General features: G+C 45.1%; 1 protein-coding gene across 1 annotated transcript; it reads left to right on the top strand.

Annotated features, from left to right (window-relative positions):
* The first annotated feature begins 247 nt into the window (after positions 1-247).
* Mphosph10 (M-phase phosphoprotein 10) lies at positions 248-13,618 on the top strand. Its single transcript, XM_070043106.1, has 11 exons — positions 248-381; positions 2,943-3,633; positions 4,503-4,666; positions 6,051-6,219; positions 6,883-7,024; positions 7,540-7,607; positions 8,797-8,934; positions 9,048-9,158; positions 11,185-11,292; positions 12,585-12,815; positions 13,429-13,618. Exons 1-11 carry the CDS (start codon positions 293-295, stop codon positions 13,576-13,578), a joined length of 2,061 nt encoding a protein of 686 aa, XP_069899207.1. The 5' UTR covers positions 248-292; the 3' UTR covers positions 13,579-13,618.
* The last annotated feature ends 3,727 nt before the right edge of the window (positions 13,619-17,345 follow it).

Raw genomic sequence — 17,345 nt, 5'->3', positions numbered from 1 at the left:
GACTACGCATCACCATTAGTGGGGAGGAAGCCCCAAACACTATTTGGAGGAAGCGCAAGCGCGCTCGGGTTGATCCAGTATTGTTTCCGTTTCCTGCTCCGCCCCTGTCCCCGCCTCCAATGGAAATTCTCGCGTTGCCATTGGCTCCGGCTTAGCTGTGGGTCCGGAAGCTGTGCGCGGCGGAACCTTTGGTTCTGAGCTCGGGTTTCCCCGGGCGCGTCTTCGTCGCGCGGCTTCCCGTGGGTTCCCTTCCGGTCGCACGCGGCGCGGTGCGTGGAGGGCTTTGGCTGCCATGGCTCACCCGGCCTGGCGCCGACGGACTCTGGAACGGTGTCTGCGGGAGGCCGGGAAAGCCACCAGCCGGCCCGAGAGCTTCCTCACGTAAGTGGCGCGGATCCGGGGCCCGGGGGCGGCCTCGGATTTCCCGGGCATGGGTTGCAAATCCTAGGGCCGAACCCGGACTGGGAGGAATGAAAGGGGGGGTTAGATCCTGTTCCTCCAAATCTCAGTCAGTTCTGCTTCCGTGATCTGTCAAGATCTTAGGTTCCCAGTTAGTGCTGTTGACATCGAACCAAGCTCAGGCCTGAAGGCCCAGAGGCCCCCCTCGAATTGCCCGCCGCACCCCGATCTCTTGAACGCACTAACTTGCTGCTTTCTGTGCAACTCCCCCACTCTCGCGCGCATGACCTAGCATCTTGAGTATTCCGATTATTTTTCCACCCCGCCCCCCTTTGCCATTGCAATGTTTCGGACTTAATTTTTGCTCAAGGAGTTTAAGATCTCCTAAAATTACGACTCAGGCTCTTCCTAGAGTTCCAACTGTCGATGCTGTGTGACAGACGTTACATACCCAAATCTGATGGAAAACAGAGTGATAGTTCTGTCGCTCTAGTTACTCGGAATCTAGACTGCTTCTGTGGTGCCTTCCGCTTTCTCTGTTCTACCTCTGATTCTTCGGCAAGCCCGTTCGTCCTTCCTGTCAGTATTACCTTTATAAAGTAGGTTCTGCGATTCTTCTGTTGCTATATGCACTGCTCTGACTCCCAACAAAAACCTCTGTCCTCCTTTGCTTGGATTGCTACTTCAACCTCTCAATCACCCTACCTTCATTCTTTTTGTGCTGGTCGACTTTCCAGAGTATAAGTCATCATCATTGCATGTGTGTGTGTGTGTGTGTGTGTGTGTGTGTGTGTGTGTGTGTGTGTGTGTGTGTGTGTGTGTGTGTGTGTGTGTGTGTGTGTGGGCATACACGTGTGTGCTAGTACTGGGGCTTAAACTGTCATTTTTTGCTCACATCTCTGATGCTCTACCCTTAAGAGCCACATCTTCACTTCTGGCTTTTTGATTGTTAATTGGAGTTCAAAGTCTCACAGACTTTGCTACCTAGGCTGGCTTTTGAACCTCAATCCTCAGATCTCAGCCTCCTGAGTAGCTAGGATTACCAGCATGAGCCAGTGTCAACCCAGCTCATTTCATTTTTTGACCTAAAATCTTCATTCTTTCTTGGTAGAGTTAAAGTGGCAGACTCTAACCTCAAAAACCTGCTTAGTTAAGTTTCTCCTAATCTCCTTCACCACAGTGCAGCTGAGGCAGTCTTCTTGTTCAAGCTTTTCAGGCTGGATTCTATCTTGGAGAATTTGTTCTTGCTGGTTATTCTGCCCAGAGTACATGTTACTAGCTCTTCGTAACAGTAACCTTTTTTAATCTGTCAGGTATCACATTCCCCAAAGATGCCTTCCCCCATTTTTCTAGCCAAAGCAGATGTTGGCCACTAGCTGAATGAATGGAGTAGTATATAATGTAGCTGAGTTGAGAATGTAAGTCTAATTTACTATAGGTCATTATCGTTACATAGTTGCACAAAGGAGTTACCATTCATGTAAGCAGTTTATGAATACAGGGCATCTTGATCATTGTCACTGCTTTCAATATTCTTACCCACCCTTCCCCCCTCCCATCCCTACCTTCACTGTTCTTAAATTTTTTTAGGATATGTATTTGAATTGTCATTTTAACAAAGGAGTTTATATGTAAACCATGCATCTTGATCTGTATCATCCCTTGAACATCTTCACCCGCCTTCGATTCATCCTTTCGCATATTTTTCTTAATTTTGTGGTACATACAATGAATTCTATATTTATCTACTATTCCCCTGGCCCTGTTTCCCTCTTGCAAGTACCCATTTTGTGGTACTTATTTTGTTGGGCCTTGAGTTTTTCTAAAGAATTACACTATCTGAGCTTCCCATAAAGTATATTGTACTTCAATTAACTCATTTGCAACCACTTTCATACCCCCAGTTGTTTACTTACAGATTTATGGGAACTTTGTATCTACCACAAATGAGGGAAAGCATGTAACGTTCTGTTTCTCTGGGTCTGGCTTATTTCACTTAGTATAATTTTTTTTCCAAGTCTTTGCATTTCCTTATGAATGTTCTTTATGCAGATATATCTCTTATGGTTTTCCTGTCTAAAATCTATACAGTCAACTCAAACACTTAGTTGACATTTCCTATATCAGTCTGGGCTCATCAGCAAAATATGATGTTGGGAGCCATAATGTATACTTAAAAATCAATATTTTGCCTGGGTGCTGGTGGCTCGTGCTTGTGATCCTAGCTCTTCTGGAGGCTTATATCTGAGGATTTCGATTCAAAGTCAGCTCAGGCAGAACAGTCCGCTGTGAGACTCTTATCTGCCATTAACCAGCAAAATGGCAGAAGTGGAAGTGTGGCTCAAGTGCAGTGCCAGCTTTGAACTAAACAACCAAGTGAGAACTCTGAGTTCAAGCCCCAGTACCGGCACACACAAAAGATAGTATTTAACTTTTTCACTATTTTACTTTGTATAAGAGTTAGGGTTTTTGCTTTTCTTCTAATTCAGAGTGCTGTCATATTATTATGTGTTAATTTCTAACTTAATCCTTTTCCCCAATAGGATTCAAGATGGATTAGCAACAAACTTCACTTCTTTAACCAAAGTTCTTTATGACTTCAATAAAGTACTAGAGAACGGTGAGATCTCCGGGAGTCCTTTACAGAAACTAGTGATAGACAATTTTGATGATGAGCAGATTTGGCAGCAGTTGGAATTGCAAAATAAGCCAGTTTTACAGTACTTCCAGAATGCAGTCAATGAAACAGTGAAAGATGAGGACATCAGCCTTCTCCCTGAGAGTGGAGAGCAGGAGTGTGAAGAGGATGGCTCAGACACAGAGGCTGATGGCCAGGAGGATGTAGAACAAGATTTGGAGGAGGAGGAACTGTCAGAGGTAGATAATGACAATCCTAAATTGGATGGCAAGGTGAAAAAATCAAGACAACATAAACTCAGGGAAAGCCCCGTGTTCAGTGATGAAGATTCTGACCTTGACTTTGATATCAGCAAATTGGAACAGCAGAGCAAATTGGAACAGCAGAGCAAGGTGCCAAAGAAACTGCCTGAGAAACCATGCAAGAAGTCTGTGGTTGATGACAAATTCTTCAAACTCTCTGAAATGGAGACCTTTTTAGACAAAATGGAAAAAGAAGAGGAAAAAGGTGAAGAGGTGGAAGAGGAAGATGTGGACCTTTTTGAAGACATTGATTCTGATGATGAGGGAGAATTGTTTGGAAGTAAAAAACGTAAGGTAAAGTTTGGAGAAAGTAGATTTCCTTCCTCAAATTAGGTGTCTTCCCTAGGAAAGTGCCATCAAATTTACCAAAGCCCAAGTGAAATTCTAGATCTAGAAGTTAACTGAAGAAATTAAACTATGTAGCTCAAGAACCATGATCACACATGTGTCCCTCAAACATGTGTTTTCACCAGACACTAAAAATTCTGAAAGCTGGCTATGGTAGTAAACACACCTGTAATCTCAGCACTGGGGAGGCTGGGGCAAGAGGATCATGAATAAGAGGCCAGCCTGGGTGACACAGTGAGACATTGGCTCCAAAACACAAGTGAAAAGGAGGGATTTAATACTGATTTAGGCAGGGGTATTTTTGGAAGTAATTACAGCTCTGAAATAGTGTATTTTTATTTTATGTTTCCAGTTTATATTCCAGTTATTCTTACAGTTTTAGGGAACTATTATTAGTTGCTAGCATTATTCATGGCTATTTCTGGCTGGTATTGTTAAAGTCAGAAAACATAGCATTGTTTTTATATGCTGTTTTTGTTTTGTTTTGTTGTTGGTGGTGGTCGTGGGGCTTGAACTCTGGGCTTGGGCGCTTTCCCTGAGCTCTTCAGCTCAAGGCGAGCGCTCTACTGCTTGAGCCACAATTTGTTTTTTCCCTCCCCCCCTCCCCCCAAATTATACCAACATCAAATACAGTGAAAACAGGGATTATACCGTGGGGGAGGGACATAGAAAGCAACAAAGAAATCATCTTATAAATATGTTAGAAACAATAGCAAGAAAGAAAAACCATTTGAGTCCTTATTGTGGGGTTCATCTTGCCTAACATCAACTTATTTATATATTTTTATATCTTCAAATGTTCTTTATTCTTTTAGGCAGGTAAAAGCTCCCGTGATTTGAAATATAAAGATTTCTTTGATCCAGTTGGAAGTGATGGAGACATGGCGAGTGCTGATAGCGATGAGTTGGGTTCAAACAAAGAAGAGGAAGACACTGCTGACGAAGAGGCAGAAGAGGCAGAAGGAAGCATTTCTGAAATGTGAGTAATGCAAATCATCCTCTGCATTGGATGGAATTGCCAGTCATGTGTGTATATGCATAATAGTAATGGATTTTCCTTAAGTTAAGACTCCAGGGGTTGGAGGCATGGCTCAGGTGGTAGGGCACCTGCCAATGAACATAAAGCATCTGATAGCAAGTTGGAGTCCTAAACTTTACAACTAAATAGTAGCCAAATACTAATGGCTCACGACTGTAATCCTAGCTACTTAAGAGACTGATATCTGAGGAAGGTGATTCAAGGCCAGCCTAAGCAGGAAAGTCCATGAGACTCTTATCTCCAACTCCCCCAAAAAGATAGAAGGAGAGCTGTGGTTCAGGTGGTAGGGAAACCATCCTTGACCAAAAAGTTAAGGGATAGTTTCTAGGCCCTGAGTTTAAGCAGAAAACCAACCAACCAACCCCGCTTAAAGTAAAGTAGTAGATTTTCTACCATCACACTGTCTTAAGATAACCAGAAGAAAGTCTTTGAATTTAAAGGAACATTGAGGATTATCTCATAACGAAAAATAGCACTAGCAGTAGCAAACCTGTGTTACAGTGAAGGACCTTGGATTTGGATTTGTTCCAGTAAAGCCAGGGTATTTTTGTGAGCTAAGAGTTTTGGCCAGCCTCAGTGGATTCACCCTGTAATCCTAGCTATTTGGAGAGGCAGAGGTCAGAGGATCACAGTTTTGTTTTTGTCGGTTGTGGGGCTTGAACTCTAGGCCTGAGCGCTATCCCTCAGCTCTTCAGCTCAAGGCTAGAGCTCTATCACTTGAGCCACAGCTCCACTTCCGGTTTTCTGGTGGTTTATTGGAGATGAGAATCTCACAGTCTTTCCTGCCTGGGCTAGTTTTAAACCACGATCCTCAGATCTCAGCCTCCTGAGTAGTTAGGATTACAGGCTTGAGCCACTTGGGCCCAGCTCACTGGATCACAGTTTTAAGACTGACCAGAGCAGAAAAGTTCAAGAGGCTCCATTTCATCCATTGGCTCAGTGCAGTTGTGTATACCTATTATCTCCAGTGACACTGGAGGATCACAGTGCAGGCAGGACAGCATAGAGCGAAACCCCACCTGGAAAATAACCAGGCATAGATTGCCTGCTTATTAGCATGTGTGAAGCCTGGAGTTCAGTCCCCAGTACCACCAAAAAAAGAATTTTGTGATACAGATTGATGAATCATGTATTTGAATATATTCTGTTTTTACATAGCATCTCACCTAAACAATTCCTGCTATATTCTTTAGTACCTTAATGATTTCAGAAGTTCTGACTATCTGGTGGCAGTTGGGAATAGAAGAGAACATGACTAGATATTTGGTTCATGTATTTCCAGGGAGCGTGGTGTTTTCCTTTGACGAGCATTTTGATTTCCTAGGGATGAAGATAGTGAGTTTGATAGTGAAGATGAGAAGCCACCGAAAGAGGGCTTGAAAAGAGTCACCTTTGCTTTGCCGGATGATGAAGATACAGAAGGCGGAGAAGCACCACGTGTCAAAGAAGAGGCTGATGACGTTAAATCCTCTTTTGAGAAAAGACAGGAGAAGGTAACTACTAGGACCACGAGCCTGGAACTCCCTAATCTATACCTGGGTTTACCTGTTAGAACTGCTTGCCAGCCCTGAAAAAAAATTATTGCTCTGTATTGTATGTAGAGACCACCAGGAGAGCATCTAATGACTTGTGTACATTTCCTAGCCTATAGCTTTCATTTGGTGACCCAAGTGGGGCTTGCACTCGGGGTGTGAATGTCTGTCCTCTTAGCTCCTTCATCCAAGGCTGATGTTCTACCACTTGGGCCACAGCTCCACTTCAGGCTTATTTGGGTTTTTTGGAGATAGGAGTCTCATGGACTTTTCTGCCTCAAGCCTCACATTTCAGCCTCCTGAACAGCCTGAGCCACTGGTGCCTGGTTGGGTGTCAGTGCTTTTTAAAACCGTTGCTAAGGTCTTTTGAATCATTGTTTAGAAGTTGGAAATGAGTAGAATTTGGGTATGCCATCGCTTTTCAAATCCATGGGAAAAAGATCTGCAGTTCACTCAAGCAACAGGAAGAGGAACTCGTTAGCACCCTTCTATCTTGGCAAGAGCAGAACAGTTCTTGCTTTTCCATTTTCTCGAATACTACTTTAATACTACTTTAAAATATTACTCGTTCTTTACGTCTGTACTTATCCCCTAAGCAAATGTCTGATTTTGTCTTTTTTGTAGATGAATGAAAAAATCGCCTCTTTAGAAAAAGAGTTGATGGAAAAGAAGCCTTGGCAACTCCAGGGGGAAGTGACAGCCCAGAAGCGCCCAGAAAACAGCCTCTTGGAGGAGACGCTGCACTTCGACCACGCCGTCCGCATGGGTGGGCACGGCTGGCCTGCAGGCTTGGCGGCCATGCTTTTTCTTGGGTTTCTCTTGATAGAATCCAATGCTGTTTGTGTTTTCCCAACTCTATTCAGAAAAACTTGATCTAGGCGCCAGTGGCTCATGCCTACAATCCTAGCTACTCAGGAGGCTCTGAGGCTGAGAATTGAGGTTGAAAGCCAGCCAGGGCAGGAAAGTCTAGGAGACTCTTAACTCCAATAAACTACCAAAAATGAGGGAAATGGAGCTGTGGCTGAAGTGGTAGAGTGCTGGCCTGAGCAATAGAAGCTCAAGACAGCGCCCAGACCCTGAGTTCAAGGCCCAGGATTGGCACACACACACACAAAGAAATGCAGATAGCAGTTGCCCTTCACACCGGGACTTAGGAGCCAAGGGGTTGGCCAACAAGTTCTGAGGTCTTAACTGATTCTATGGGTCCACGGACCGACTGCAGTTTGAGAATCACTGTGCTAATGTACACGTTCCAGTGAAGGCATGCTGTGTTTCCCTTAGCACCTGTGATCACCGAGGAAACCACGCTGCAGCTGGAAGACCTTATCAAGCAGAGGATACGAGATCAGGTTAGTGAGAGTGACATCAAGCTTAACTTAGAGAAAATGATGTGAAAGCATTTGGAGAGTGGGAATCATGCTTTCTTTCTACCTAAAGCCTTAAGACTAGACTGTGTAGAGGCAGGCGGATGGGTGCGGAGAGAGGTAGCCGGAAGCTGTGGCCTGTGCCCGCCCTTCTCTGTCTTGGTGGCCATGTCTGACTTGCACTGGTCCCAGTGTGACCCTTGATCTAGGCACCATAGCCGGTGTGTTTTCTCCAGTGTCCATAACCTAGCAAAGAATTGCTGCCTAAGAACAGATCCGATTTTGTAAACTTAGCATAAACCTAAGATTTATGCCAACATGCACGGAAGCAATGGCTTTATAACCTTCTCAGCTGCTGCTTGGTGTCTGAAGTAAAGGAGGGGGAGGGCACACGATCTGAACAGCTGAAATCAAATGAGATACACTCAATAGTGTATGGAGGAAATGTGGGGCTAAGGTTAGTAACCAGAAGAAAGACTCCTTTAACAAAAGGAAAGAATGTTAGACTTAATGCCACTCTCCTTTTCATAATGCTTATTCCTCATGACTTGAGAAATCATTCCTCAAGTTGAAAAGTACTTTTTTGGTTTTTTGTTCGTTTGGTTTTTTGGTGCCAGTCCTGAGGCTTGAACTCAGGGCACCCACTGACCCTAAGCTTTTGAGCTCAAGGCTAGTGCTCTGTCACTTGAGCCACAGCTCTACTTCCAGCTTTTGGGTAGTTACTTGTAGATAAGTCTCATGGACTTTTCTGTCCAGGCTGACTTCAAACTGTGATCCTCAGATCTCAGCCTCCTAGGATTACAGTCATGAGCTACCAGCACCTGACAAAAAGGTACTTTGTTTTTGCTATAACTCTTTTTTGTTTTTCTTTTAAGGGTGTACTTAACTACTTATTTCTCCTTTTCTTAATGGTTATTATAAAGGTGATGTACAGAGGGGTTACAGTTACATAAGTTAGGTAGTGAATACATTTCTTTTTAGATAACATCACCCCCTTCCCTCGCTCTCTCCCAGTTTTTCCCTCCCATTCCAACCCACAAATTGTACAGTTCATTTTCCATGTAGTATCCAGTGAGCACCAGTGATACATTTGTTTGCTATAATTCTCATATGAACCTAGAAACAAATGACTGATTTTGTTGATTTTAAATTCCAACTACCTTTTATATTTCAGGCTTGGGATGATATTGTAAGGAAAGAAAAGCCTAAAGAGGATGCGTACGAATATAAAAAGCGCTTAACGTTAGACCATGAGAAGAGCAAGTTGAGTCTCACTGAAATTTATGAACAAGAATACATCAAACTCAGCCAGGTAAAAAGACCTCCAGGCAGGATTATGTAGGTTCATTCTCCATTCTTTCTGTTAAGTGGTAGAGTCTGGGCATGACTCTCTTCATCTGATGAGATTGACTTTTTTTCCCTAAGCAAAAAACAGAGGAAGAAGAAAATCCTGAGCACGTAGAAATTCAGAAGATGATGGATTCCCTCTTCTTAAAACTGGATGCTCTGTCAAACTTCCACTTCATCCCTAAACCGGTACGTGTGTGAACCCTTCAGGATGCAGACAGCAGGCATGACCCTCCCTGAGTTTTTGTGCGATGATCCCTCCTGTCGGCCCAGAGCCCACTCTGAGCCTTGTCAAGTCCCACACACAGGGCCTTGCTGTCCACAGCATGATGCTCCTGTGTCTGGCCCAGCCCTTCTCCCTGTCACTGACTGACCCAGGCTGGGTTCAGCACCTGCCTGATCTAGAATCCTCAGCTCCTTCTCCCACCCTGGTGGTACTTGTTTGCCTGTTGCCTTTGGCTCTCCTTTGTGGAGTCTGAAAGGAACTGAGTAGTAGTCTAGGAATCGAAAACTTGAAACTGTTTCTGCTGCTCACTGGCTTTGTGATAGGCAGATCATTTCCGCTGTCCAGAGAGGTCCCTTCCAAGATCCGTTCTGATTTGTTGATGGCTAGGTGCTTGTTTCTGGACCAATATTTTGTCTTGTTGCACAGAAAACAAGCTGTTAAACTGTTGCTTTTCAAGCTGTTAAACTGTTGTAAAAATTTGCAATGGTGGGAACCATTTTTAGAGGCCCCAGGTGCCTGGAGTTAACTGTCCAGGGATGCGTGGGATTGCTCGAGCCTTCTTGGCCAGCACTTCTTACTGAGGGAGTTTTTCTGAGATGACCTGAGTCCTCCAGCCTGGCAGCCTGACAGCTGCTTCCTCTGGCTTCCATGTTCCCCTCTGGCCGCCCTGGTGAGCCACCCAGATGCCCTGGTCTTCGGGATTTTGAGCAGGCTCAGGCCCTCCCCTCCCAGCACATTCTCAGGGAGCTCTACCTCTGCTCTGTTCTCTGCACCTTGGCCTCTCCCCTCTCCCCTCAGCTGCACACCTGCCTCTCTGCTCCTTGCCGACTTTCCCTGCCCTTTGTCTGGAGCAGTGTGCCCCCTCCCTCCTCCCTGCATTTGTCCCTGCCCGGTTGCCGTTGTTGGCTGGTGGTTCATCATCTCTACTCTTCTTCCCCAAGTGAGTACAGACTGTGCCTGCCCCAGCGCAGAGCCTGAGCAGCAAGCCCTCAGTCAGAGTTTCAGAATCTTGTGGGTTAAAGGAACAAATGCACCTGTGTCTACTTGCCCCACTTCAAAAGCGGTTCCGATCTGTTCTTCAGAAAGAAAAATGATTGGCACAGTGGGTTGTCCCTGCTGTTGACTTTTTCATACTCAGGTCTGCAATTTACCTGCTGTCTCCACAGACTGCATGTACCAGCCACCAGCCACCCTTTCCCATTGTGTTTTGGACCGTCTCCACTTCCTCTCTCTTCCTTTTTAAACTATAGAATGGAACATGGTGTTCCTAGTCAATAATTGAGCAGGGTCCTGTGGGGGAAATTGTTTTCTTCCCACTGGCATTTTTCTCTTCCTTGGGATCCGGGATCCTGTCGTGTTTCTGGGTCCCTCTTATTCTCTATGAAGTTTCCTGAGGCGAATACCTCCCTGGTGACGTCACTGTGGTAGGAAATGAGTGGGCAGAGGCTGGGTGACAGGCTCTGTGGGCGCGTGGATCTCAGCCTTCCTCTCCGCTTCTCAGCCACTTCCTCACATGGGCTCAACAGTCATCCTCAGAGGGCCATTCAAGAATGCAGCATGAGGAACATAAGCCATTGTCCTGGCCAGCATGAGACACGTTTTTAATTTCTGCGTGTCCTGGGCAGTATTCCTCATAAACAGAAGAAACCAGCCTAGCAGAACACCAAATAGCTCAGCCCTTTTTTGGTGTTGTGTACTTTCTCCTCCTTCCATTGTTCTCATTTATGTTGAAATTCTCCCAGTTTTTCATGTTAGTCCATGAAAATTAGTTAGTCCATGCCATTTTGTTAAAGATATTCTGGGAGCTGGAAACTGAGAAATGCTGTTTTATCAAGTGGTCTGTCATTTTCCTCATTCCCTCTCCAATTCCCCCATGAAGGCCAGATGAGATTCACAGAAACCAGTCTCTGAGTTACTTCCTAGCTGCTATGCTAAGGGCTCTCTGACTGCCTCTCTCTGACTGCCTCTAATGTGCACTGTGTCTTCCAGCCTGTCCCTGAGATCAAGGTTGTGTCGAATCTGCCGGCCATAACCATGGAGGAAGTGGCCCCGGTGAGCGTCAGTGACGCGGCTTTGCTGGCCCCAGAGGAAATCAAGGTAAGAACTTAGCCAGTGTTGAAAACTCACCCTGCTTAGAAGTCGGTTTGTTATAGCCAGATCTCTAGTCCTGTCATCTCCCTTGAGTGTGCAGCTTTTATTCTAGTTCGTTCAAGTGGGTTTTAGGTACAGTTGGCCTTCCATACCTGCGAGTGTGACATCTGTAGATTCAGCTAGCTGTGGATCAAAAATAGACCAAAAAAAAAAAAAATCACATCTGTACTGAATATATACAGAGGTATTTTTTTCTTGCTGTCATTCGTAAAAGAGTATAGCAACTAGGACATAGGATTTATATTTCATTAGCTATATTATAAGTAAACTTGAGAATGATGTAAATTATAGGCAAAGCCAGGCACTGTGACATGCCCCTGGATCTCAGTTACTCAGCCCACTGAGATTAGGGGGGATTGTAAGTTGAGTGCAGTAGTGCATATCTCAACCCAGCTATGTGGGAAGTGTGAATAGGATTGTTGTCCAGGTCAGTCCTGAGCAAAAAGAAGCCAGATCCTTAGGCCAGGTGCTGGTGGCTCAGGCCTGTAATCCCAGCTGCTCAGGAGGATGAGATCTGAGGTTCTGAGGTTCAAAGCCAAGTCTGGGCAGGAAAGTCTGTGAGACTTGAAAATCAGAAATGGTATCTGCCCTTACTCTTCAGACTACTCCATACGTGTGTGTGTGTGTGTGTGTGTGTGTGTGTGTGTGTGTGTGTGTGTGTGTGTGTGTGTGTGTGTGTGTGTGTGTGTGTGTGTGTGTGTGTGTGTGTGTGTGTGTGTGTGTGTGTGTGTGTGTGTGTGTGTGTCCCCGTCCGTGTGTGTGTCCTGAGGCTTGAACTCAGAGTCTGGGCACTATCCCTGATCTCTACCACTTGAGCCACAGCTTTTTGCTACGTCAAATGGAGGTAAGAGACTCAAGGACTTATCTGCAAGCTGTCTTTGGACTGCAGTCCTCAGATCTCAGCCTCCTGAGTAGCTAGGATTACAGGCATGGGCCACGGGTGCCAGCAAGCTTCCCCCTTCTCTGTGACCCCATTAGCAGCCCAGAGCGAGGCTGTGCACCTCACGTGTGCACGCTGCCCCAGCTGTCCCCTCTGCCTCTCCATTTCCTTCAGCTCTGTGCTGTTGCTGAGTCTGCCCTGCCCAAGAACACATTCAAGTTTGGAGTTAGAAAGCAGAAAGCTCTGGCGCAGGCCTGGCACCGCCCGCCTCTTCGCCTCCAGGCCCCTTCTTGCTTCTGATCCCCGTGTTGATGTGAAGTTAGGTTTAATTGGTGTGTTGGGGGTTGTTTTCTAATAGGAGAAAAATAAAGGTGGAGATCTAAAAACTGCTGCTGAGAAAACAGCTACAGACAAGAAACGGGAACGGAGGAGAAAGAAACTCCAGAAGCGTTGGAAAATAAAAGAGAAGGAGAAGCGGCGAAGGTTGTTGGAGAAGAGCAACCCAGATCAGGCGGGCAAATTCAGCAGAGCAGCCGCTTCCGAGAAGCTAAAGCATCTGACCAAGACCGGCAAAGTGGCCTTGTTAAAGGTAAGGGTGGGGAGGGAGGAGGGCTGTGGGGGCTGGGGGTGTGCGGCGTCCACTGACTCCTCTCAGCCTGGGGTCGCCCACTGTGGGCCCCAGTGGTGACTTGCTGTGTGCTTCTGGGGTTAGCACAGAGGTTCTGACAGCAGTTTCCTTGTACTTTTTTCTCCCACAAGTTACAAGAATGTTGTAGCAGAAGGTACAGAAAACCTTTTTTTTTTCTCTTTCTCTCTTTTTTTCTGGTGCCAGTCTTGGGGCTTGAACTCAGGGCTTGGGTGCTGTCCCTAATCTTTTTTTGTTCAAGGCTGGCACTCTTACCACTTGAGCCACAGTGTCACTTCTGGCTTTTTTGATTAATTGGAGGTAAAAGACTCATGGACTTTCTTCCCCAGACTGGCTTTGAACCTTGATCCTCAGATCTCAACCTCCTGAGTAGCTAGGATTACAGATGGAAGCCACAGGCACCTGGCTCAGAGAATCTTTTATGCAAACTGCTTGAGTTCTTTATAACCCTAGTAGTTAGTCATTTATTCTTCTTTACTGTGCTGTAATGTTATACTTGAGGTTTCCCCACACATAAGCATATTTGCAGCTCGTGTATTTTTGTTTTTTATGGCAGGATGAACGGAAAGACAAGGCCTTAAAGTCTTCCCAAGCATTCTTCTCTAGACTACAAGATCAAGTAAAAATGCAGATCAATGATGCAAAGAAACCAGAAAAGAAAAAGAAGAAAACGCAGGATATTTCTGTTCACAAGTTAAAGCTGTAATATATTTGAAATATATTGTATATATAAATGTGTAAGCTTATGATCTGTTGTCTGAGACCTTTCTTTGCGTGGTGGTCACTCTTTGAGGCTTCCACAGTGTGCAGTGATAGAGTCTGCAGTGCATTTGGAGAGATTGCCTGGGTGCGTGGCATGCTGAAGACCTGGCGCTGGCAGAACTGTTCACACACATCCCCATCCTCCCAGCCTGCCCGGAGGCCAGGCCGCTGGGGGCACGCTAGCCATGCGGGCTGGCCAGCAGGCGGAGGACACAGCGGGCAGAGCCAGCCTCTCCGCACACCAAGGGGCTCTTACCTGCAATGAACCACCAGAAACTGCAAGCGGCACTGTGGCTCAAATGGTGGAGCACCACCCTTGCACAAAAAGAGCTCAGAAACAGCACTCAGGTCCTGAGTTCAAGCCCCACCAACAGAAAAAAAATACTGTCCAGAGTGAGATGCTGAGTTGCATACATGCAATACAGCCCGTAAGTCCAGCTGGGTAGAGAATGAGAGCAAAACTCAGCGGAACCCTTGTACTTTTTTTATTTGGTAGTGTTGAGATTTGAACTCAGGACCTCTTCACTTACCAGCTCCTCTCTGCTTTAGTTACTTGTGTGGATAGAGTCATGTTTTTCACAACCTGGCTTTGAACTACTTTCCTAAGCCTCCTTTGTAGTTGTGCTTACGGTGGCCACCTCCATGCCCCACCTATTATTAACACAGGAGTCACATGAGCTTTTTTGCCCAAGCTGTCCTCCAACCTGGATACTCCTGATCTCCCCCAATCCAGAAGCTGGAGTTACATTAGTGTGAGTCACCACTCCTGGATTTCCCTTCTGGTTTTTCATCTGCAGAAACTAATCAGTGGGGAAAGAAGATCGTGTTGGTTTCTTTATCAATGCAGAAGCTGGTTGTGGCATGATAGAACCAGGTTATGTGGGGCAGTAAGAAACATCCATTCTCTTAGTTTGCTTAGGCTACTATAACAAAATCACCAAATTGGGACAATTTATAGACAATAATTTGCTTCTTCCAGTATTGGGTTCCAGGGAGTCTAAGACAAGGCATTATCACATTTGGTGTCTGGTATAGGGCTGAGGCTCTGCTTCAAGATGGCACTCTGCTGTTGTGTCTTTTGGCAAGTCCTGCTGCTTGGGAGGCTGAGATTTGAGGATCACGATTCAAAGCCAGCTGGCAGAAAAGTCTGAGACCTTTTAATCTCCATTTAACCTGCTAAAGAGCAGGAAGTGGAACTGTGGCTCAAGTGGTAGAACACTAGCCTGGCATAAAGAAGCTTAAGGATAGTGCCCAGGCCCTGAGTTCAAGCCCCAGGATGGGCACAATAAAACAAAAGACTAATTATACCTGCAAGCGTTCTACCCTTGACCAAACCGCCCCCTCCATTACACTGGTCAGTAAATTGGGGGCCCAGAACATTTGGGGGCCAACACTTACATTTAGCTCCCCATCAATACAGAAATGCAACGTTCCAACTTCTAGTCCAAGTAGAATTCTCTTTCTTCACTAGTCTACTCAGCAAAAATCATTTTTTTGAAAGAATTCCCTGGTCTCCCGAAACCTGCGAAGTTTTCATTTCCCTGGGAGTTGCTATTTTGGCAATTCTTTTGAAATTGTGTTTTCCAGTCTCCATGTAATTCTCTTTCCCTTATTATTTCGTAAGAGTTCGTATAGATCAGTGATGATTCATTATGTATATGAAGGACAATTTGCTCACATCTGGGTTTGGGGATGTCTTTATATCTGTGGGAGATACCTTAGTCTGTTTGCTCTATACTCTAGATTCTTGCTCTGCCCCTAGCATTTTTGCAATTTATCCCTATTGGTAGGAGGGATAAATTGAGCAGATGGTTCCTACCTGTCCTAGCATACATGAGACTTGGTTTAATCCCCATTGCCAGGTGAAAAGAAAAGGTGGAAGCTGGGCACCATGGATCACCCCAAATCCTAACTCCTCAGGGGACTGAGATTTAGAGGATCATGGTTCAAAGCTAGTTTGGACAGGAAAGTGCAGGACTCCATTTCCAATTAACCAGCAACATTCAAGACTGGAGAGGCAGTGGCTCCAGGGGTAGCCATAAGCAAGAAAGCTGAGCGAGAATGCAAAGCATGAATTCAAGTCTTAGGATCTGCATACTAGTACATGCCTACATACACACATACGAAAGATGGAAGGAACATTTTTAAAGGTGCTAGCATGATGGTATATCCCTGTAATCCCAGCATTTGGGAGGCTGATCTCTAGAGAGGGCTCACTTTTAACCTCTCCTATTGGGTGCTGATCTTTCCTTAACATTTGTATGTGTTTTACCACATACACAAGTACCCATGGACCGTTTATTAATTTTGGTAGTATTTAAATTTCATGAAGAAAAATCATTCCATGATTGGAATAGTCAGTACACATTTAATATATTAACCTGATTATACTTGGTTTTACTATTGTTTTCTTTAAAGTTTTTATTGTTTTAAATTGTTATTATAAAGGTGAGGTACAGAGGGGTAAGTCAAATAATGAGTACATGTGTATTTGCTCCTTTTTCCTGCCTTCTTAACCAAATCAGTCAATTCACTGATCTTGATTTTCATTCTTTATGAGCATATTTACTCCTGTGCCTTAAGACTTAGTTGTATAAGAAATTACAAATTTAGGCAAACAGCTGCTTGGACTTGCTCTGTCCTGAGTAAAGCTAGGGGAGCTGAGCTCACAGCATGGGAGCCTGGTGGACCTGGCCTGAAAACTTCGATGCTCCATTGGTTTTTTACCTGACAGAACAACAGGAGAAAGACATATTCGGCCAAGAGGACGCATTCCTCCCCTGCATTGAGAAACACAGCACACCCTCATTCAGCTGGAGCCCTGGTTCACAGCCACAGGCCACACTCAAGTCACTGTGGTGGGTCCACCAAAGGCCAGGCAGTGGCTCAGGAACATGGCTCAGTATTTGGGGCACCAGGATGCTCGTTGTCAAGCCCAAGGTTTGGAAATGCTGCAGCATGTCCGGAGCCAGCCCCTCACCAAGGAGGACTTGGCCTTTTCTTTCATTGCTTCCCTGATACCATGCTCCTGTCTTGGCAACCATGATGAGTGATCCCTTCTCTCCTAATGGTGCTCAGGCTTCCTCAAGATAAGTGCTTGATGCTCTTGGGGTTCCCTGGAGTTAATTTTGTCATGAAGACTGACTTCCCTGGGAAGCTGAGAAAGTCATGAAAGTCATGGTTGGAATTTGTGGCCATCATGTCTTCCCACAGGCCTTCTAGGCTATGTCTGAGGGGATTATAGAGAAGTGTTCTACTGCTAAACCAAATCCAGTATCCCAAGTTTAGTAATCCTCAATGCCTCCAAGTAGGTCTCTGCTGTGTTGACAAGCTGATATACCCCCATTCAGTCTTCCTATAACACAGTACCATCTAACTTCCAGTAAAGGCATACCTCCTCAACACATCTCATATTTTCACTTTAACATTTAAATTAAGGCTCTTCGCTTTTATGATTACATGGACTACCATAACTTTTACCTTGTGCAATATGGGGGCAACCGTTTTTTTTTGAGATGCAAGTTTCCATAAAATGAAGGGCACAGAAACAAAATAAAGAGTAATTTAAACAACAACAACAACAACAACAACAACAAAAAGAAATTACAAATTTAATGAGTCCTTAAATGCTATACTTGATATAAAACCTAAGATTCTTGAGCATTGACTTCTTGAACATTGATTCTCCTATCCTTTTTGTTACTGATATAT

The sequence above is a fragment of the Dipodomys merriami genome, unplaced genomic scaffold (genome assembly GCF_024711535.1).
Source record: "Dipodomys merriami isolate MVZ:Mamm:240054 unplaced genomic scaffold, mDipMer1.0.p SCAF_33, whole genome shotgun sequence".
Taxonomy (NCBI): Eukaryota; Metazoa; Chordata; class Mammalia; order Rodentia; family Heteromyidae; genus Dipodomys; species Dipodomys merriami.
The sequence above is the reverse complement of the archived record's forward strand: the minus strand, read 5'-3'. Positions and strand labels throughout refer to the sequence as shown.